The 23,150-nt window shown below is 42.2% G+C and overlaps 3 protein-coding genes across 7 annotated transcripts in view; 2 read left to right on the top strand and 1 right to left on the bottom strand.

The window, feature by feature from the left end:
* Positions 1 to 833: 833 nt before the first annotated feature.
* On the top strand, positions 834 to 6,873 carry LOC308378172 (protein APCDD1-like; the record flags this gene model as incomplete). Its single annotated transcript, XM_080855011.1, has 5 exons — positions 834 to 894; positions 1,250 to 1,406; positions 1,626 to 2,145; positions 3,904 to 4,228; positions 6,425 to 6,873. 5 exons carry the CDS (start codon positions 834 to 836, stop codon positions 6,871 to 6,873), a joined length of 1,512 nt encoding a protein of 503 aa, XP_080711137.1.
* Positions 6,874 to 7,567: 694 nt separating this feature from the next.
* vapa (VAMP (vesicle-associated membrane protein)-associated protein A) lies at positions 7,568 to 18,834 on the bottom strand. The gene is made up of 6 exons (XM_080855380.1): positions 18,669 to 18,834; positions 16,172 to 16,324; positions 14,398 to 14,501; positions 13,748 to 13,828; positions 10,407 to 10,577; positions 7,568 to 8,761 (listed from the first exon to the last, which is right to left on the bottom strand). The coding sequence occupies exons 1-6, from the start codon at positions 18,724 to 18,726 to the stop codon at positions 8,600 to 8,602; spliced, it is 729 nt and encodes a 242-aa protein (XP_080711506.1). The 5' UTR covers positions 18,727 to 18,834; the 3' UTR covers positions 7,568 to 8,599.
* The window catches only part of ppp4r1 (protein phosphatase 4, regulatory subunit 1), an 18,026-nt gene continuing 13,621 nt past the window's right edge, over positions 18,746 to 23,150 (top strand). For 2 of the 5 annotated variants that reach the window (XM_080855376.1, XM_080855375.1), the window contains exons 1-7: positions 18,746 to 18,886; positions 19,423 to 19,477; positions 19,624 to 19,668; positions 21,008 to 21,143; positions 21,391 to 21,497; positions 22,606 to 22,748; positions 23,002 to 23,148. In XM_080855376.1, the coding sequence (XP_080711502.1) occupies positions 19,471 to 19,477; positions 19,624 to 19,668; positions 21,008 to 21,143; positions 21,391 to 21,497; positions 22,606 to 22,748; positions 23,002 to 23,148 (585 nt within the window). In that variant the 5' untranslated portion in view covers positions 18,746 to 18,886; positions 19,423 to 19,470. Of the gene's footprint in view, positions 18,887 to 19,422; positions 19,478 to 19,623; positions 19,669 to 19,994; positions 20,112 to 21,007; positions 21,144 to 21,390; positions 21,498 to 22,605; positions 22,749 to 23,001; positions 23,149 to 23,150 lie in introns of those variants that run through there. The other 3 variants (XM_080855379.1, XM_080855377.1, XM_080855378.1) reach the window with 2 other exon arrangements.

The raw sequence follows: 23,150 nt of genomic DNA, 5'->3' as shown, positions 1-23,150 counted from the left end.
TAAGTCTTAGTATCGTTCAACATGGAATTGTCTTTGAAATTAAGAATGACCACAGAATTACGCACGTGCCTTGTGCTATTCTCCAAAGCCATGACTCACTCATGTTTGAAAGTCGTCAGTCTGAGACAACCCATCATATTTCACGTGATATTTGGAGACATCTGTCAAAGCGGGAGGAAAAAAACATTTAACAATACATTTTGTGATTACAGTCCAAAGAGGAAAATATGTCCTCATGCCGATCAAACGGGGATGACTCCACGGTTTGACGGGAGGCGCAGAGTTCATATCGTGACAGTGCCCTCCCCTAAGATCTCCGTGTTTTAAAGGCGAGCAGTGGGTGGTTATGACGCGTTCAGAAGGGATAAGTGGATGATGAAACTGAGATAAAAGCTGAGATAGTTGTCTCGCACAGCATATCAGAAATTTCTCTCGCGCCGCATTCCAGTGGGCTTCGCTCGCCTCTCTTGCCTCTCTGGAAGAACGCGAATCTAAAAAGTTCCAATTTTTTCTTTTTAACCCGGACTACTAGACACGTCTCAAGAAATGCAACAACTCTCGACATCATGGAATGATTCTTTAAGCACAGATGGCAACTGTTACGACTAAACGAAGAACATTTAAGTATTTGGAGGACTCTCGAGAATGAGGGAAGCCAAAGGAACGACATACTGCCTGGAATAACTTGTGTAGTTTGGAGGTTTTTCCACAATTGACCTTGGAGTCTTGCGTTCCTCTTGATCATTGCAATTTCGAAGATTTTCATTGCACTCTACTGTCGAGTCTTCCCTGCATCGAAAGTAAATCATATTTTGGGTCTGCGTCTACCCGAGATGGAGTTACTTCTGCTCTTCAGTTTAATAAGTTTCCCTCTGGCAATGCGCTTGAATGTTGGTGAGTAACTTTGTTCTTGAAGTCGCGCCTTTGTCACCCCAGACACATTGTGTTCCCACATAATTATTATCATTAAATCATAATGCTATGATGCCAATGCCGAAAGTAGGTTTCAGAAATGCTTAATAATTCTCTGAAAATAACGCATTAAGGTGCAGTAGCCTTAAAAAATGCTTTCCTCGTTTGACACTATGCCTATGGAAAATATCATAGTTCAACGATAGTTTTACTTGAAAATGTCTATGTATGAGGAAATGACAGCAAGTACCGCATCACGTTCCGTTGAGTGCAACATGCACACCGTCATCCTCCGTTGTATGCCAGTAGCCACTCTGACAAACCTTACCTCCCACAGGCAATGCCGCAGGGTCATCACTCAGCCCGCTGGCGTCGGGGAGGAACATTGAGAGGCACTCCACCGAATGCCACCATATGCTAAAACATCTCTACAGCGGGGCGCAGGTCGCAGTGCACATGCCGCCCAACATCACTGGACAGTGGGTCTCATCCAGGTCAGACACCGCTTTGGAAATGTTCACACGTAGGCCTAATTGTTTTAAAAATGCTACAACGACTGGGAGTGATAGTGAGTTTTCCTGTTCTAATGATAATTATCATAGCCTACAGGGAGTAGGTTTGTGGGAGGGACAGCTAAGTGCTTAGAGATGAACATTTTGAAAATGCATGTAATGGACTATAATGACTTCTGTATTCATATTTAATTTCTTCAGCTGTGAAGTGAGGCCGGGGCCCGAATTTCTCACCAGGTCTTACCGATTCTACCACAACCACAGCTTCAATGCTTTGCAGTTCTACTACCGGGACAATCACTGCACCAAGCCCACATACTCTCTTCTCATCCAGGGGAGTGTACATGTGCAACAGGCCTCCTGGGCCATCCGCGGAGGTACGGAGGCGGACTACAAGCTCCATCGCGTCTTGCTGATGTGCCACACTGCTGAGGCGGCAAGAGACCTCAGCGCGAAACTGAGCCGGGACTGCGGGCTTGATGAAGCTTTGAAGCCGGAAGAGAGCTACGAGCTGTGGGACCGGGCAACGGGACGTGACTGCACGGGGCCGCTGGGTTTCAGCATGCAAGAGCTTCTGCTGCTGCGCGTGGAGAGGCACTATCGCCATGGCGACCCCGACAGCCAGACGAAGGAGCTGCTTCTTGGAGACTTGCACACCGACGTCTCCCGGAGGAGGGTCCACAAGCCCTCAAGCTACCAGTCCCCGCTGCAAAGCATCAAGGTCAGCATCTCAGGGGCCCTACAGGTGCTGATCCAGCATCGGGCTTTAAGTGAGATAGAGAGGCTTAGGAAAAGATAAACCACCAGGGGCAACCTTCACCATCCTCAGTCTCGACCTCATAAATTCACCTCTCACCAAGGTTTTAGTGATGATGAGCAAGCAAAAAATCAACTCGGTAGATTTTGGAGTATTGATAAATGAGATGATTTGATAGGCCTATATAATTAAAGTTACATGACGTGATGTATGCGTATGGCCAAACCAGTGCCGTGTGTGGTTCCGCCGGTGGGGTACAAGCCCTCTTGAAGGGGTTCTCATGCAGACATTGATCATAGGGTGTCTGAGATGCCTTGCCTGATCAATGCTGTAGGTCAACTCACGTTTGCGGCATGCCTCACTGCCGCACTCTCGGCCGACGTTGTAAAGGTAATGATTTTGGTAGTGCGAGAGCGTGCCCACACCAGTGATCCTCTGCGCGCGCTCTTCAAAGAGAATGGGAAATGCCTCTGCACGCGGAGCTGCGCTGATGCTCCGCGCGGATTCTGTGCGTGCCTCCGGCTCAATCACAGGGGCTTGGCTAATCTGGAGCCAGACCAGAGAGATGGAACGGGGCTTTCTGAAGGATTTATGCCTTTCATGTGTGTGTGTGTGTGTGTGCGTGCGCGCGCGTGTGTGTGAGCTCACACTCCTCTTCCATGCATTTGCTGGCAGTCATTTTGATGCCCGTTTTAGAGGAGAACAAATCAAAAAAGAAGCGCTAGTATATGAAATATGTAATGCCATGGTAATGAGTTTCTAGTACAATCTTAATTATTTATGACGGATGACTCAAGTAAGCCTTGGCAAATCATTGGCTGTCAACGGTCTGCCTGCCCCCCATTAAAAACCTTGTCTGTCCTCATCTCTCTCAGAAGTCCTCTGGCCCCTCCACATTTGATTGATATCGCATGAATTAAACATAACTTGTAATTACACTCGCGCTCACTAATGAAGTGAGGGCTATAATAATGATATCAGAGAATCGTGCGAACCCTCTGAACCTCTACTGTTTTGAACCTGAAGCCAAACCGCATGCTTTGTTTAAGTAAAAAAAAAAAAAAAAAAAAAAAGACGCTTATGATGACCAAATTCCCTTGGGCGCTGTTGCCCCCCCCCCCCCCCCCCCCCCCCCCCCCCACACACACACACAACCGCCATAGTGATTATTTCGGTGAAAATGCCCGAGGACTAGGCTATCTGTAGTTAAGCCAGAAAAATAAATTGTTTGTTTGTATGGCCCGCCACCACAACCCTCTTTGGAAATGTTAGTGTTGAAACTTGAATGTGAACAAGAGTTTGGTCAGTAGTCAAGACACACATGTGCTGGCATTTTGTGATTTGGTCTTCACAAACATTCCTTTGAGTGAGGCTGATGTGAGAACGCTACTCTTACAAAAGCATTGCATTCAAGAGCAGCTGTCGCCTGTTTAAAATGAGAGAGTGCTGATTGTTATGCTTCAATTATGTTTCTCTTGGAAGTCATCATTTGAAACTTTGGCTGTAGTAGTGCTCATCCAAATTTGGCCATGTTTCTGGTTCTGATTGCTGGTGGTTGGTGTTGTAATGGCATAATGAATTGACTGGTCACTATAATTGTTTGCAGTTTAACCATGAACAATAAAGCAAGAGGTTAGGGGTTGAAAATAATCATGAACTGGATTTCAGAACCATGTTCTACACCACACTAACCAAAAAGGTCTGTTTTCCTCCTCTCTCCAGCACAGTCACGATCACTCCTGCATAATTTGCCGGATCCTGTCACGGGGGAGTCTCCAGCAGCCCCCCTCCCTACCTCCACAGGCTGACTCCCCTGTTAGGGTCCAAGGACACTGGGTGAGCCAGCGCTGTGAGGTCCGCCCTGGCGTCCTCTTCCTCACCCGCCATTTTGTCTTCAACAAAGATGGCCACACCTGGGAGGGACACTACTACCACTACGCTGACCCGGTCTGCAGGCTGCCCACCTTCAGCATGCATGCCATTGGCCACTACAGCCAAGGTCAACCCTCGGCCAAGGTCATGGGTGGCACTGAGTTTGTCTTCACAGGTATGTTAAATCACCTCTGAGCTTGCTATATATCGCTGTATACTGCAGTGTATTGGATTGTTATATGCTTTGAATGTGTAGCTTTTGGAAGTAAACTTCACACATTGGGACCACACTCTTTTTGTTAATTGAACAGAATTTAAGCAATAGTGATGTTATTGGCTATACAAAGCTGTCATGGTATTGTGTCCTTTATATAGTGAATAAAATGATGATGCCACAACACCATCCAGCAGATGACTATGGTCAACAGTATTTATGTGGGCAGGCGTGCATTCCAAACTCTGACTGCATGCCAGATATGGGCCTTGCAAAACATATTCAGCCCTTCCCATAACTCATGAATGTGAATATACTGTATGTTAAAATATATCTCTCAAGGCAGACTAACATGAATCTTATGTGAGATGAATCTTAAGTGAGATGTATCTCCACTTTACACAAATGTTTCACTCACTCCACAGGATAGAGGGGAGTGATGTATAGAACTGAAAGTCCAACACACCACTACCTTCCATATCAGATAAAATTCACACAGAGGCTGATCGATGATACTTGACATACAAAGTAAATTGTCATTAAGCACACAGAAAAACAAATTCTGTCTTCAAAAATCTCCCTTAGATATTGCCAATGGGCTTCCCCGTAATGGTAATCCTGACCATACTCTAAATATATATAGTTATAACATAACATAACATAACATAACATTATACCATAAACTACCATGTCCACATCATGAGAAGCTAGACTAAACAATTAAAATGATTAACTTTACAACAAGATACTGACATTTACCCATAATCTCTAGAACCTGAAACTCATCAATGTACTCACCACAGCAATTTACAGTTATTAATGGCTCCTTAGCATATGTTGTAAAGTTAACATGAACATGCAGTCATTTAACTTCACATCAAACTTACAATTAACTTTAACCTAGGGTTAACCTCATTTTTCAACACTGAATTCTTCTTATGATGTTCATCCTTATTTGTTTCTGGTTAGGTCAGGTGTTGGCTCATATTCAGTTTATGGCCATACTAGATTATTTCAGTCGCTCCGAATGAGTAAATTAGGATATTTCTCTGCTGAAATAGTTATAACTCGATTGGCAAAATCTAAGCACAAGTAAACTAATTTGAAGTTAGTATTATGTTTTACAGTTTAAAAAAGGCATGACAAATCACCTAAGATGGTCACATTCACAGAGCAAGTGGTTGATAATGTTAGGTTTAGAACATACCCCAGACAAAACATTCCTTATGCCATATGCAAAATAACAACCAAAAGAGAAATGTTCTAACATATTAATTATAGTAAATAGAAAATAGTAAACCATTTCCTGAAAAATTATGCTAAAGGATTTAAAAAAATGTAATGGAATTTTTCTGTTCATTTCTAAAACCAAAATAACCTCAAACCTTTCAGCATAACAGTCATGATTTTATTAGGTACATTTTTGTGCCTTAGCTGGAAAAAAAAAATGTAATCTACTTCCCTACAGGATTCATTTTTAAAGTGTAATACACTTGATTATTTCAAAGTCCTTGAAATGGCTGATGTACAATACTTACTTTGTTTCTTTTCACTTAGCTTACATGATTCAAATGGAAGTTGAATGCAGTGTCAGAATTATTTATTCCAACGTAATATCATTATCATGTTTTAAAGAGAACCAAGCGTAGTTTGTGTAATTCAAATGTAATATAGTTTAGCAAATTTGATAACCCTTTAGGCTTTCATAATAATAAGAACATGAATTAATTTGAACCTTAGCATTTATCATTTGTGTAATTTCATTTGAAGGTGCAGTTACACCAACCTCAATTTGCATTGAGCCAAAATGAAACATCCAAATTCATTGAACATCTTGATTATTTTAATTTGGTTTTACTTTAAGTAACCACATTCACAGAAGAAAATAATTCAGTCATCTCAACAAAATTAAACTATTTCAATTCAACAAACCCCCTGATTAAATTTTGTCGGAGAAAGAGCGGTGCCAACATCTAGTTTAGTAGGTCTGCACTGTTTAGGGCCTTTCCAAGGGTAAGTACAACTTCAGTTCCCAGTCAGTACATTTGTGTGCCTTTGGAAAACGAGGAAATCACAATTGAGCGTGTGATGCCAGTTAATAACATGCTGGACCTCTGAAACAGTGAGTTGAATGATATTTTTGTTTTTATCTCCCAGTGACTCAGATGAAGGTGACCCCCATGGACTTGGCCACCACTTCCCTCCTCAACATCTTCAGTGGCGACGAGTGTGGCACTGAGGGCTCCTGGCGTCTGGGCGTGGAGCAGGATGTCACCCCCACAGCTGGCTGTGCCGCCCTCGGCATCCGCCTCCCCCACACCGAGCACGAGCTGTTCCGCATTGAGAGCGACCCCTCCGGCAGACGCCTGCTTTACAACGGCCAGCGTCCCACCAACGGTTCAAGCCCCAACCAGCCGCACAAGAGAGCCACCTCCTACCAGCCTCCACTGGTGCAGTGTTCCCCTGGCAACCAGGGGGGCCTTAACACCGGGAGGGAGGGGGACCAGAACTTCAGACTGGGAAATGGCTGCGTTGGATGCTACTGTGACTGTCGGTTTCGTCTTTCTACTCTCATCTGGGCTATAGTGATTTTACAGATCATGTAGTTCAGACAAAACCTCAAGGTCTGACGCCTATTATGACTATTCAGAGGGAAGTACAGCTTTGGTTGGACGGATACAAAAAGGGAAAGTTCACTCTGCAAAAGATTTCTCTAGTGAAGGTTGTGGACTTTCTGTTTCAAGTGGCGCTTTCAGAAAATAAAGGGATCGAGGGACTTTGTCCTCTATCTAAGGCGGATGGTACGAGAACAAACATTTAGCTCTCAATGATCAAGAGACAGTTGTGAGCAGGACTGGGAATACATACACCAAGTTTGTGATTTCAGCAGTTGGTGTTATTTGTCTAAGATGTTTACAAAAGGGATTAAAAGAAAGCTAAAATAAACATTCAAATGTTGTACAGAATGCTATGTTATGCGAAACAGTGCATTTGCCTAAAGCTAGCAAACCACCAAATCTGTCCAAATATACTTACAACTATAATTACAGTTCTGAAAGTTATTGTACAAGCAAAGCTCTTTGTAAATAGTAAATCGTGTCAGATGTTATTTGTGTATATACAATGTTATTTGTGTAAGGATACTCAATAAATTCTATGGTCTTCTATGCTTACACTTGCGATAAGATGGCAAATAAACCGTTCCTAGAGACAGATACAAATGAGGCACATGGATCTCTTAAATGCGCGCCCCCAACACAAGGGCAACACAAAGACAAATGAAGACATGTTAAAGAATGTTAGATATTTTATTTAATCTTATTTCATGTTAAATACCATAGGACAGGATTGTAAAGCATGGAGTTCTTCAGTCAACATTTGCCTCACACAGGTCAGGATAGTCAATTTATGCAAGGATAACTCTTAAAGAGAACAAATTATATTTTGAAGCTTTGAGTTTTGTTGCTTCATTGTGGTATCAGAAAAATAAAATGTCCAGGGGAAGAGGCACCTTTTTCCAGGTGGAGTCTTCACATTCATTGAGAAAAATAAACATTTTCAGAACTTACTGGAGTATTTTGCCGCTAAACCCCATACAGCAACATGAAGCAGTCTTTTATATTTATTTCTTTAGAGTATTGGTTTATTATTTCTTTAACAGATTAAAATAACATGTGCAAGACACTTAAAACATTCCGTGCCACTCTCATTAAAACCACAGAGAGACAGAGACAGAGAGAGAGAGAGAGAGAGAGAGAAAGAGAGAACAATTCAAATTTATTATTTATTGTTTTTGTGAATTTCCCCATCAAGGTCTCTACACAGTACCTCGCCCTTATCCTGCTACTGATGCTGTGACAGATGGAAGATTTTCTCCTTTTTTCACTCATCCCACCCAGCCCTTGAAAACCCAATCCCTCACCACAAAACAAACTGTAAATTACAACAAAACAAAAACAAACAAAAAATAGGATAAACTTCATTCCGCTCATCTGTGAGAAAACATGTATGTGTTTGTTTTCATGTGTGCGTGCGTGTGTGTGTATGTTTTTGAGCATGTGTGTGTATATGCATTTCTGTTTAATAACCGTGTAACGTGGAGGAGGAGAAAGAGGCCCATTCGATGATTTTGTACACAGGTGTGTGTGGACCACAGGGGGCCACGTTACCACTGATGACTTTGGGTTGAATGAGAACACACGTGGTGTTTTGTCGTTTCTTGTTTCTTTTTTGTAACCCCCCTTCAGGTTTGGAAAACACTGGAGAAAGGGAGTTAGGGGGGAGGGGGGAGAGCGAGTGGTGGACAGACTGTCGTAAATCGCCTCTTGTTATCTACAAGATGAACTTCCCTAGGAAGAATCCAATGAAGATGGCGGCGATGACAACAAGTAGCGACGGCAGGGAACTGGAGCTCTGTTGCTTGCTCATCATGGCTCCTGTGTTTGATACCATGTTGTCAGGTCGCAGGGCCTTTCGCTGTCTCAAACCATCATCCTTTAGAAAAACAGGAGGGGAGAGGATATTGTGAGGACTTGTAGTGTTTAAGCATCTGTGTCTAAAAGGTACACTAGTACTGCAACGCTGGTCCTTTTGACAACAAAGTTGAAGCTTTGACTTTTGCAGTAGCATTTTGTCTCCTTAAAGAACGAACAGAGGAAGGAACTCAGAGGAAATCTGACAGCTAGTAATTGTTGTGCCTCTGTACACCTGCGTCACGGCAAAAAAAAAAGGAAACTTCTGAGCGGCAAGAAGCGGCAGAAACCCTCAGCTCTCACGCAGTGACGAGCTCGGCTGCCGTGCATAAAGTGGGACCTGGAAATGTATGATTCATCTCAAATCGTGACTATGTTTAAGAAGCCCTCCTTTCAGACATCAAAGCCCATCTTGACATGAGCTCTGCGTGCAGGATACTGCTGTGGAGGAATCTTAAATCTGGTGCTCCTCCACCTCTGTGCTGCTCACCTCAGCCGTCTCCCAGCCCTGCCTTCTCTCTGAACATTACCTGCCAAAGAACTGAAGAGCTTGAAACGGCAATGTGTGCCTACTACTGTGTAGCACTTAAGGATTTTGTCTTCACAAATAGTATGCCAAAGACAGACAGACTATGCAACTTGCGCACACACTAGAAATCAGTGAAAGTTTTAAACGTCTATTCCATTATTACACTTTTGACAACCGTTCATCAACACCTGACAAATCATCTAGTAACTGTCTACAAAAGATGACTGAGAGAATAAACATCTAGTAAGGCTGGACAATAGGACATATTCACTTCATACGAGATATGACGAACAACCATCTTACCATCTCAGACCTTACATAAATATAGTCAGGAGGGGAACTGACCACCTATTTTTTCGACACCACATTTTAATCAAAGGAAGGCATGAAGCCTTGCAGCAAGACGGTGTGGCCATATCAATATTTGCCTTCACATAAATACTGAGCACATCCATGTGCGCCAGACATAAATAAATAGATAAATAGAAATGCTTTGCACCGAGGAAAGCCCAACATGGACCGTTTTTCGCTGTCTGTACAGCCCTTTAATGTAGGATAGAAAATACTGAAACCCCAGTCTGAATTCCTTTTCTGTTCTCTGTGTCCTTCCTCGCTGCACTGAACCTCTCCCTGACTACCGCACCAGAGAAGGCAAACAAAGTACAGTTTCTTTTGAGACGCAGCTCAACCCTTGTGAACCAATAAAAGCGAAATAGAACATCAGTAGGATGATGTGCAGAAAAAACATGTTTGTTTCATAGCGCAAGTGAATTGTGCAAGGAATCACAGCTCTGCCCTATGTGATGACAACCAGGAACATTTTTATCTCAAGAAGCTTGTTGCTAAGACCCTTTTCTATGATGAATTACCCATGCTGGTTTTGCAAGTAATTAATTTTTTCTTTGTGAAAACATTAATAATAAAGATGATGAATATACTAAAATAAAATACTGAAGAGCCTCAAAAGCACAGTATTTCATAAATGAAGGAGGGCTTAGATCCGAGGCAGTCTGGTTTTATAAGCAACCTTGAGCATAAGAGTGGAGCCACTTCTACGTTCTCTCTACCTGCCCCAACATTCTGCAGTTACTCTCAGGAGATTTATATTCATAAAACCTTGAGAAATTTTGGAGGTTACCTTGAGTTGCCTGTTCTCGTCTGCCAGTCTTGCCACATCAGACTGCAGCCTCTTGCATTCGTCCTGGAGCTTCTTCTTCTCCGTGTCGTCCAGGGACGTGCTGGCGGGCTTAGGGGCCGACGTGCTGTCCGACTTGGAGACGTGGAGGGAGGAGGATACGTCAACGTCAATCTGCAAGGACCAGCAGGTGAGAGTGTTTAGGGGGGTGCAATGGGTCATGTGCCCAAATCCCAAGGCTTTGTGCATTTCTTAAGTTCTATTATCATCACTATGATGGACATTGGTCTGTGAGAGCCAAATTTGAGGATCACAACAACAGATCCGCTCTGCTAATTCACAGACAAATATGTCAAACAAACACTCTTTTCTCCCTTCATGGTTAATCAAGATCAGTTTCACTGATGTATGGGAAGCGTTATGATGTTTCTGTTAGTACAGCTGGAGCTGATTACACTCCAAGTGAAGAGCTAAACTTCATTAATGGTGCGTTCATGAGCAACTGGGAAGCGGGAAACTTCCAACCTCCGAGTGGGAAAATACACCTGAATGCCTGTCAAACTTGGAACATTCCACTAAGAGAGTGGGATGTTTTGCAGAGCTCTGAGAAGTAGGTTTGACATTGCAACGTTTATGGTTAAAGATAACCCTTTTTTTTAAGTTGCTCTGCACAAATCATTCATCTTCATCGTTTATTTAGGTTGTACCCATTAGCACAGGTAGCCTAGCTAGCCTTCTTAACCACACTAAACTGTCTATACCATTGCTTGTTTGTTCCGAAGTGGGAACTCTCCCAATTCCCAGCTGCCTGAACGCACGATAATTCTGGAATCTTGGCTTTTCACATCCCTAAGTGAATAACCACTAATTTATAAAGTTCATAATGGAACACTAATAAATAAGCTGGTCATTTCGCAACAAATCCAAAAGGGATTTAGAACTCCCCCTCAAAATGTCCCCTTCACTGACATTTTGTGACAGCAACTTTGTGTTATTATTCCTGTATTTATCCGTCTACATTTTTTAATATGGACATCCGGGATTTGTCAGACATGCTATAACTTTGACCTATTCTGTACACAATCTTGGAGTTCTACAATAACTTCAGCCTACTCGATCTGGGGTAATGCCATGAGCAATCTGGTTTCACTCCACTTCATCCTAGTTTTTCTTCTGATGCCTTACCCATCACCCTACCTCTGTCTCCCTGCCACAAACCTTCCACTTCCTGCCCCTCACTTTACTGGCCTGTGACATGTCTGGGTTGTCGCCCACTTCCTCTGGGTCACACACGGCCCTGCGGCCTAGTGGGGTGAAGAAGTCGCCAGGGGTCATGGCGGCCTTGTCACCGAGGTACTTGGGAACCTTGGGGGTGTACTGTGGGGTGCTGAGCCCTACGGGCCAGCTCCTGGGGTACTGGGGGCGGTGCCAGCAAGGCACACGGGAGGAGGGTAAGGAGGGGGTTGGGGGGAGGGAAGGGTACAAGTAGCATGCAATCACAAGCAGGGTCGACAGCAGATGAAACATCCATGGTGGCCCGACACTCAATGTTAGACAACAGTGCGTCACACTGCTGCTCCTAGGTAGGGTTGGGTACCGAGAACCGGTACCAATATGGCACCGGTTCAGTACAAGCTGTACCTACCCGGACCGAAATGTCACGCAGATTTCGGTGCCTGAACCGATAGAAATGAATAACAGCAACAAATCACGGAGGCTGGTTTCAGTAGTTAGCTATTGCTAGTTTTCTACTGTTTTGAAACCAGCCTCCGTGTTACATGTTGCAGCCTGAAATAATTCCTGTTCATAAGACAACATTTTACGTAAGTTTTGTTCATTTAGCTGCATAATTTGTTGCTGTTATTAATTTCTATCGGCTCAGGCACCGAAAGGAAGCACCGAAATCTGCGTGACATTTCGGTCCGGGTAGGGACTGGTTGTATAGAACTTTCAACAGAGAAAATAGCTTAAGGTAAACGGTCAAAAGTGTGGCTGTATTTCGCACAAAAAGATTCAAACACTGCGGCGTGCAGCAAATGCAACAACAAAATTGCGTGTTAAGAGGGGAGAAAAGGCAATAGTCAACGGCAGCTCTAAAGACTAAAAAGTAAAAACTAAACGGTGGCGATAACCGCAAACCTAAAACGGTAGGTACCGGTTGTATAGCAACCGGTGCAATAGTCTCTTGAAGGGGCAGTACACCTTCACGCGCTCGGTGTGTTCAAGTAACAACATTACCTAAACAAAATAGAAAAGATAGGTATAAACAAATCCGAAAATTGTGAAATTTAATGAAATAAATGCAAACTAAATAATACATGTCTGACTCCAAAGGCTGAAGCTGTAGTCTGTAAAGAGAGTGTGTGTGTGTTTTGTATTTATTTATATGTATTTAAGCATACAATAAATTGTTGTTAACAGTTAATATAATATTCATAGTTTGAAGTTTAAAAGTTTTAAGCTGTAGCTTGAAGCAAAGTGTTTTGTATGTATCTATATTCATAGTATACTTTAAACAGTTAATATATTGTTCAATTTGAAGAAAATTAGCCTTGAGAATAAAAAAAGCCTTTCTTTAATGTTGTCAATCCTCGTTTTGCGCTTTTTTTTTTTTTTTTTAAGTATCGGTTCAGGCACCGTTTAGGCACCGGTATAGTTTTAAAAGTATCGGTTAAGCACCGGTATCGGAAAAAACCCAAACGATACCCATCCCTACTCCTAGGCCCCACAAAACTGTATTGTTTCGGCGTTTCTTTACGGCAAAGCACTCAAATGGCCCTGAGAAACCAATAACTCACCCCTTCATTATGGTGTGAGATGAGATAATAAGAAGGGGACCAAAACAAACAGTGTTGTGGGACGTGCACAATGAGGAGAGCCTTCAACTTTAAGCCATTGATTAAGAATGCTGATCACTTAGTGCAGGGTTAATGGAGCGAGAAGAGAAATGATGATGACCATAATGATAATGATGATGATGATGATGATGATGATGATGATGATGATGTTTTGCTGATAAAAGCAATGTGCGCATAGCCTACATTAATGATGGTACTTATGTGAGTGGAGAGGAAAAGAGGCACCTACAGCCAGGACAAGAGAGAGAGAGAGAAAGAGAGAGAGAGAGAGAAGACCAGCCTTGTAGGATGTGCAGGAGCAGTGTGAGAGTCTCTGTGAGGAACAGAGCCTGTTGCATTATAAAAGAGCCCTGCAACCATAGCTAAATCAAAAGCAGCAGCAGCAACATTTACCAAGCACGCAGAACAGGGAACAGCAGAGCCGCGAAAAGGTTAAATAATTGCAGTCATCTCGCAACAACCGCCGTTACTAAGGACTCCACTCACCACTTTATCGTTTTCAGAAGGCATGTCAAACACGCATCGCAGCTTGGAGTCCATCAGGTCGTCAGGTTTCACCTCTTTCCACTGTGAGATACAGATATGCAAGGTTTTGAGCCATGTATCTGGTACAGAGACCACAATACCTTACTGATTTACTCATTTTCCTAATTAGACACAGGGCATTCATTCTGTAAAACTGACATGCGTTATGATGGATGGTTACTCCTCTGCAGTAGCCTTTTGTCAGTAGGGTTTGAACTTATACATACACATCACGCACTGACCGTTCTCTCTGCATGCAATAACAACGAAATGTAAGTAATTAACATTTCATTTAAAAAAAAAAGCAATTTTGTGCATGTTAAAGATTCATTACACCAAGTGAAGAAGGAGCATCCATTAACCTATTTCTTGAGCGCTCAAAATTATACGGAGATTTCATCGAGGAAGTCAATGAGAAGTGCATATACTGCCATCTACTGCCAAATGTCATGAATTGCAGGAAAAGACATAACTAATGATCATCTGTTGTGAAACTGAGGTGACCAATACACCACTGTGCTATCAAAGACATACATCTCACTTTTTCATTGGAACCATGGCCAAGGGATACAAGCTGCGGCCAACAGAAAGAGTCTGACAGAGGGTCTTACCATTCCTTCCAGGTCCGGGACATTGGGTGGTGCGAAAATGGTCTGCACCATGAATTTGTGTTTACTTTTTTCATTTGGATCATAGTCAAACGGCTGCAGCATTACTAGGGAGGAAAAGAAAGAGTTATGAATGACTCCTCTGATTAGTTTTTGTTGCTTCTCCTTTTCTGCATGGGATTGATCAGTTCTCTCTTCTTGCAGGGCCGCTGCCACGTACTCGCAGGTCATGCAAGTCACACGCTGTACAATCACCAAGTGCCACAAGGCGCACCATAAAATAAATACATTAAACGGAGTTCAGATAGATAATACATAATCTACTTTTCCGACTCTTATACCAATATTCTATATTTTACCAAAATCATGACATTAAAAAGACTGAAGTGCCCCCTCCTCTCTGTCTCCCTGTGGTTTGTTTAGCCTCCAACCTGCCTCTCTTATGGTGATGATATAAAGGCTATAAGAAAACATTAACAATAGTAATGGTGGGATGGCAACCAGTCAGGAGCAGACAAGAAAAAGAAAATAAATCTGCGGGATGACCACATTGTATCTATTGAACATACGTCTGAATGTGTTCATTCTTAAAATAATGAAAACTTAGCATGCACACCAGGCAAGAAATGTACAAGTTTAGCAAGCTAATAACAGAATTGAAGAATAGAATAGATCTTATAGGTTAGATTTAATGTGACAACCCTAGTCTACGAGGCAAAAAACTAAAGCTAGACAGTATTCAAGTTAGTAAAAGTGTGGTTTAGACCGTTTGACACATTTCCCTGGCATTTGTTGAAAAGCTAACCTACATCAGTGTCTCCTGCTTCAGGTGTAACATTAGCATTCTCACATGATCTGTCATTCCTCAAAGTACAGCTTGCCCTATTGCACTCGTAAACTCAGCCACGGCTCAATTTCTTTTAGTGCAACATTCAATACAAATTCTTTTGTAGTAGCAGGTTCACTTTACTTCAACTACCCTATGTCCCAGCCACTCACTCTTCCCATTTATCATTTTAGTAAAAGGTCAAAATATGAGAACATAGCCTAAACCAAATATCTTAAACTGAGTATACACAATAAATCAACACATATCATCATGCATCAAGTTGGCAACATATTTTTTTTGACTGAATATACAGTATACTTTGACAAAGAATCTGAGGGTGAGCAAAATATGTTGCAATTTTAACTGAATAAAGAGAATATCTGTTATGAATGTTATTTTATGAATATCTGTTGGTCATATGCTGACGACCACAGCTAAAAATGGTCCAACAGAAGAAGACAGAATCTGCATTTCATGTGGGTCCCTAAAAAATGTCATCTTTTGGTGATGGCATCACCATTCCACATACCAACAGCAGGTAACATCATCCAAACGTGACTTATAATTTTGCCCCTCCAGTTTCCCATATCTGTTGCAGCATTATGTGCCAAGAACTTGTTAGTGAGCCACTTTTCATGGACCCGACAGCTTTCAGCTTACAAATGGCCAGGAATATATTTATAGTGGCTTCAGTTTGTCATACTCTGATTAAGTCAATGACACAGTACCTTCGCACAGTCCTATTCAGACTGACCAGATAAATACTATTCTGCCTGACAGAGCCAAGTGATGGTGTGTCGGTTACAAATGAGACTATAAGATATGATAGCTGGACAGTCGTACATTAAAACATTGCTGTCCTTGTAAAGTAATACGCTCTATTATGATGACTTGGACATGTGACTCCTCCACCTGTGGTAGCATGAGGCAGACACAGGCAACTCTTACCTGAGACAGTGACTGCGGCCCCTGGGTCAATGATACCGCTGTTTGGCCGTACACAGTACCGCCGAGGCGCAGTGGTCTTCACTTTGAAGCATACTTTTCTGTCTGAGGGGTTCCTCAGCTTGAGGTTTGTAGTCACGACATCTGTGAAGGGACCTGCCATCACAAAGAAATAAAAGAAGATAAGGTGGGTCTACACACGCCATCTATGAGGACATCAGGGGCATGACTGAATAGCTGGATTGGGAATTGCTACGGTGCTGTCAGGTGAGTAAGAACCAAGAAAAGTGTATCAGCCCATAACCAGCATACAGAACGCCTCTTAAAGAGTACAAAATGGAGTTTGTGAACAAGTGCGCTAACATAAAAATCAGCGAGTACACGTAGGCTTTGTGCCTCCAATGTGTTGGCAAGTAAAAAAAAAAACTAAATTTCTCTCAACATTTTTGCTCTTGTATGAAGGGTCATGTCTCTTGTTAGATATGTAGTCTAACCAGCCACTGCAGCCTGTAGACTGTCTAGAGGTGGGTGGACTATGTATGTGTGACAGTCTGCTCAAAGTGTTTTGACTATGCTTGCATAAAACTAAATGGTTGCATAAGAACAAGCTTGCAACACTGCCTTGAGAAGTGAAAGAAAGCTTGTAAAATTCATATAAAATTAACATTTCAGGAGAGAGAAAGTGGTCCTGTTTGTTGCCAAACAGCTAAAAAAAAAAACACTTCACATTTTTCTCAATTCACTCACTTCACTCATAACTAACAAAAAACTGTTCTGGTGCATTTCAAATTTTCTCCTTGCTTTTCAGAAACTAGCTTAATTATGTGCTTGACTTCTGCAACAGCTAATACATGTGGCAGTGATTTGCATTTAATCTCTGCTATCTTTATCCAGAATGTGTTTCATGTCTTCCTCTTCCATCATCCTTAACCTTCATTTACTCCTCACAGATTTTAAGAAATCCTTGAGACAAAGAGGTAACTTCTCTTGAGACACTCACAAGGCATTCAAATGATTTTGAACTGTGTTGACATTTGGCAATGTTAGTCCAATCATAGCACGAGAAGAGGGCTTACTCACATTCACACAATGAGAGCATGAAGCAGTCAGTACTACACCCAACTTCTTCTCAAACATGTTGACTCATAGTTTTGGTGAAAAGCAGGAACATGAGAGGTTGGAAGTTATGCAAAGGCCACTTTATAAGCCCCCTTTTGTCTCACGCATACCATATGACCACTTCTCCACATAGGATTACAGTAACAGCTAAAGCCTAACACAAATTCACAGTTTCCTTAACTACCTAAAGTATGGGGCAGGTGATTCAACTTAACTCCACAAGCTAAATCATATTCCACTCATAACTGGTCACATTCGGAGAAAAGCAACTGCTGACATCCATTTAGACAACAACATTGCCGAAACACTGAACAAGTGACAAATTGTGATTTTTCTTAGGAAGGGTGTCAAAGAGTTATCCTGCTATTAATTTAGTCGTACTGCAAACATTTAAGGCTAGGGGAAATAATCGTAGCATCGATACATCGCGATGCTGAACGTGAAAGATTCTGCATCGATGCAGGAAAATGGAACAATCAAATTATGAAAATGTAATTAAGTAATATGCGTGCAAGTATAATGAATGAAGCATTTCACTGTGACGTGTAGGCCTAGTTGTAATGATGAATGAAAAATGAATGGACAGAGAACACTGTCAGTACACACTCACTCCCTGTAACATTACGCATTCCTTTAGTCTGGTAATGCTAGCTAAAAACCATTTACTAGGTAATTGGGCATGATAAGTTCAATTCAATTCAGATTTGAACGTTAAGGTTACCACTTCACTAGGTGGCAGACAGCAAACCAGACAGGTAGCCTTTTACATTTTATTTGAGTCACTGAGCATGATAAACTTCAACTCTTACGTCGAATACTACCAACAATTCGCTCAACTAACATTAGTAGACGTATGAGAGGCATCAACGTATACTACCCGACTAGTTCCATAATTAGCCAGAGCCTGTAGCGTAAACTGGTTCGCTGAAACTACACTTAGCTAGCTAGGGTCAACGAGATTAGCTAACCTTGCAAACTCTACCCTAGCTGACTAGCTAACGTTGGTGTCCACGGTGATCTGTTCAACTAGCTTCGGCCGTTTGACAAGGGCAATATAACGTTATCGTTGGATAATAACTAAGCCAGTCAAGTGCCTTTTAACAACTAGATAGTTACAACGAGCGTTATGGACCAGAAAGACTGAACGTAATTCTGGAGCTCGCTAGCTTAAGGCCTTAAAATCCCCGCTCCTTTTCGCAAAATGGCGGCGGCCATTGACAGGTGGCTATCGGGGTTGTAATATTATCTCTCCGGTGTATTGCTAGCTACTAGTTAGCGAGCTGGCTAGCTGGGACAAGTTGTTAGCTGGCTTTAAGTTAGCTAGCCAGCTAATCCACTGCTAGAGCTGCTCCTATAAGTAATAAGAATCATTGTGTCGTACCTTTAAATTTGAGATCGATGGCTGGATCAAGAATTAGGATCTGCTCCGTTTTGGACATGTCTGCTGTCAAGTATTAGCTACAGATTGCTGAGCCACAGAGACGGAGTGAACGTATATTCACCAAAAGCGCACCGACTTTCACCAAGCCAGGGGACGAGCACACGAGTACAGTTTCGGCGGCGCGCATCAATATGCACGTCACCGTTGAAAAGAGCCAGGTAAAAGTGCAATTTTCTGATTACAAAAGCATCAAAAGAACTGCGATGACTGTTCTCATTTAAATCAAGAATGAACGAACCTTAGGTGGAATTGTCATTTGTTTTGCTGCCATGCATGTCAACTGATTTAGTTTGTTCTTTAGATAATAATTTAATTAAAAATGTGATCAAACTAAATGATTCAATTTTGGTCACTGCAGTGTAACCTGCTTTTGGACACTGCTGTGTTACTTCTTTCTGCGGTGTTAACTTGAGATGTTATGTTTTAATAGAATGATACGATAAACTGTGCGATGTTAGCGTGTCATTCTAGTATTGATGTTTTAAAAAAAAACTATAATTCAAAGGAAACCTGTTACCTTTATATTGTGTTGAAACAAAAAACATTATTTTGCATTAGTTCTAGAATATGTCTGTGTGTCGTTTACTACGCTTTCCTCTAGGTGGTGTATTTTTTTTCCACTGTACACTTAAATCTCCGTGCCTGTCATGCGAGCTTGCTAGGTAAACTCAACTCTGCTCTTTCCCTCTTCCAGTTGTTGCCTCATCTGTAGAGACCACTTTAAATGTAGGACCAGGACAAGATGGCGGGTACGTACATACTGTTAACAGAAGCCAGAGCAGAACGGACTTGAAACTTGGTGTTTATAGTCTATATTAGCTACTGGTTTGAAGCGGTAGCTAGTCGAAACAATGAATAGTGCCGACTGATTACTTGTTGGTTTCTTTGTTTTCAGATTTATCTTTGCTCCAAGAGGATTCCCAAGAGGAGATAGACGGATGTAAGTTTACTACAGTGTTTTCATCAATGTGGAAGTCCGGCAGCTAGTAGAGGCCAACCGTAACGTTACTAACGTTAGTGGACGCCTCTGTGTCGGTTTTTGCACTCCTGGGTGAGGCCTTGGGTTCATACAACGTATACGCTTCATTGCCCCGCAGATTCCATATGTTCTTTGCTTCGTGTTGGATGAAACTAATCATGCCAATGGAAGTTAAATTTGAAATCGGCTGCCGTTATGTCACACCACGCACACACAGAAGTTTGGTTGCTAGTGTTAGCAGGCGTTAAATGCTAACACATATTAGCCCTATCCCAATCTGGGCGAGCGAGCGAGCTAGCTAGGTAGCTAGCATGGAACCCCGTTAATGTAGGTATTTTTCTTGATATTGGCAAGCTAGTAAGCAGAATCTTTCCGAAAGAACACAGCAGAGCACACTGTTCATGGTGAGCCGAACGTTAACTTGAGCCCATGTTTTACGTTATTTATTTGACGTGGCGATAGATTATGTTTAGGCAACTAACCAACTAACTCCTCTACTTGAATATAACAAATGGGGTTCTCAAAGTAAGATTTGTAGCTTAAATGAATCGGTCATTCTGAGCTAGCTGGCTAGATACCCCTTTTGAGTTAGCTAGCTAATATAGCTAGCCAGCTCACTTCGCTAACTTCTCTGATATAATGTCAGTTTTCAGTAAATGTTCATATTTGTCGGTATTCTTATTGTTTATTGCACTAGTATGGCCATGTCATTGTCTAGAAAAGCCATCGCGTTTGTTTCTTTCTCACTTGAAATAACACATGCAATTCTTCATACTGCTGTGGCGTCCTGTGCCAATGTAGGGTAAAGGAAATGCGATAGCGTAATTGAAGTATGGCATATTTAGCTCTCGACTATTGTTTAACAACCGGTAGTATTAGACATCCTAGGCCATTTTCACAAGGTGATTGCGCCTATTTCCTTCTGCCTTTCATATTTTCGTTTTGATGCTGATAATTTGAAAGTGCCTGAGGCATTTCTTTAAGGTTTTCATTAGAACTGTCATAACATGTGAATGGGAGGCAACACAACCAAGTCGAACTGGCTTGAGATCCCAGTTCGGTGTATCGTCGTTTTCGCCAAGTACACAAAATCAACGCTGACATTAACTGCTCACAGCTTTCTGATGACCTTTTCACATTAGATGTATTCACACTTTACAGATGTAACTTTTTGTTAGTGCGGAGAATCTCTTTTAGGCACTCTGAAGGAGATTTTCACCTGTTGTTGTTCCACACTGCTCGTCTGTGTCGGTGAAGGGGCTGCTGTGCTCATGCAGTGTGTTTTCAATGTTTCTAATAGTTGGTGTGGATGACTACAGCTCAGAGTCTGACGTCATTATTATACCTTCAGCCTTGGATTTTGTATCGCAAGATGAGATGCTGACACCACTGGGAAGACTGGATAAATATGTTGCAAGTGAAAACGTTTTTAACAGGTATAAAATATTCTGTTTCCAATGCATGCCCTTCTATTTCAGCATTGCCTCTTTCTGTTTCTGCCCATTACCTTGATGAATATGTGCTGCACTTTCTCGTACATAACTGTTCCTCTGTAATAGGGTTTGCATTGGTTTTTGGTAATGGCCTCTTGTACTAATTGAGCTGATATCTAGCCTTATTGATTGTGTGATGGATGAAGTGTTGTTATTTTCTGACTCTTTTTGCGCATTTAATACTTAACAGACAGATGGTGGCCAGAAGTTTATTGGACACATTAAAAGCAGTTAGCGAGGACGAGCGGGATTGCATCGCAGTCCTGGAGAGAGTGAGCAAGCTTGCTGACGACTCAGGTAAGCTGCTGGTTCTTTGGGGGGGTGTATGTGTGGCCTCAAATGTCTAATGAAATTCTAGTTTCTCAAAAGTAAAAATTACATTCCTTCATGTGTGCTAGGTCATCAGAGATAAAACAAATTCTGATGAAACAAATGTTTGTTTGGTTGTTTTCCCATTCCTGTTTTCACAGTTAGATAATTACAGGTATATGCTGTATCTTTCACTGAAGTGTACTTGGGAGATTAAGTAAAGAAATGGGGTTGCTCGAGTAATATCCTCCCGCTGGTGGAAGTTGAAGTTGTCCAAGTCTTGTCAGTCATGCTTAGGCAGTTTCTTTCTGTCTGTCACAAATACAGATGGTGACTGGGGCTTCACACTGTCCATTAAGGGCCCATGAATGTTTGATGCTGTTGTGTTACTGGCTTGTTTCAGCACTTGCACCTGGCTGCCATTTCACAAAAGGTGAAATCTGCAAGCCCAGGCTTTGCGGATTAGCTCGCAGGCTAGCCGGCTAACCCCTCACAATGTCCCTTGGGGAGCAGCCATGGGAGCTTTAGAATGCATGTCCTTGTGCTAAGGGAAAAAAGTAAAGGTCGCTGTGCCTGTGTAATGCAATACTTAATTGGGACATGCACATGTTATTATGGTAAGTGTGTTATATGCTGTAGGAACAATCTCATGTGGTCTGGGCCGTCCTTGAATTATAACCCAAAGTTTTGGGTGGCCGGTTAGTTTTGAAGTGTACTGTACCCCTATTAGGAGAGTCTCAAACATCCAAGCACTTTATGGACTGTGTACAGTGTGAAACTTTCAACTTCATTGTAAACTGTGCTGTGTACATTTAACTGAAGTGGATGCTGTCTTGTTTGGTGCCTGCTTTTGGGTAAATGTTGGAATTCTGCACAGAGTTGAAAAGGCTTAAAGGTTGTACCTCTTGTGTCGTGAGCCAGTTGGCTAGAAGCCATGTAGGCCAGTATTTGGTCTTGAACATTCAGCAGTATAGCTGTGAAACTTGACCCTTGTGTTTCCACCGGGGACACCATCTTTCTTTTTTTTGGATAAGCTGTTTCTTTGGGCCGATAACGGCATGGTTTGAGTATTGACATGAACCTTTTTTTTCTTTAGAGCCCACTATTCGAGCAGAGCTCATGGAACAAGTCCCCCACATTGCCATTTTCTGTCAGGAGAACAAACCTTCCATTCCATATGCCTTCTCTAAGTACTTACTGCCAATTGTAGTGAGATACTTGGCTGATCCGAATAACCAGGTAAGAGGACTGGGACCGTATGATGGGGAAACGTTTAGAAATCACAAGTAAATTATTTTTCATTGCACTGTTGTACAGATGAATATGTACTACTGTTATAGACCATTGTGACATATTAAATGTTTAGTAGTCCTGTAGTCGCTTTAAGTTATTGCTGTTGTTGAAAACAACTGCTGGCTGAATTGGAGAAACGTCTCCCGTGTCATGATGTTTTCTGTTGTGGCAACGAGATGTTTGTTGTGTTCCTCTGCAGGTTCGCAAGACGAGCCAGGCAGCCCTTCTGGTGCTGCTGGAGCAGGAGCTGATCGACCGGGTGGACATTGAGATCATGGTGTGCCCCGTGCTCGTCGATCTCACGGCTCCGGACAGCAATGATGACGTGAAGACGGAGGCCATGGCGGT

This window comes from Sprattus sprattus (genome assembly GCF_963457725.1).
Source record: "Sprattus sprattus genome assembly, chromosome: 17".
Classification (NCBI taxonomy): Eukaryota; Metazoa; Chordata; class Actinopteri; order Clupeiformes; family Clupeidae; genus Sprattus; species Sprattus sprattus.
Note: the sequence above shows the minus strand (reverse complement) of the source record. Positions and strands in the feature narration are given on the sequence as shown.

Coding starts and splice junctions, on each gene's coding strand:
- vapa (XM_080855380.1), bottom strand. CDS start 18,726: ATGTCCAAAACGGAGCAGATCCTAATTCTTGATCCAGCCATCGATCTC. Junction 16,325..18,668: donor CATCGATCTCAAATTTAAAG/GTACGACACAAT, acceptor TTGTGATGGCAG/GTCCCTTCACAGATGTCGTG. Junction 10,578..13,747: donor CTTCTGAAAACGATAAAGTG/GTGAGTGGAGTC, acceptor TGGTCCTTGCAG/ATTGACGTTGACGTATCCTC.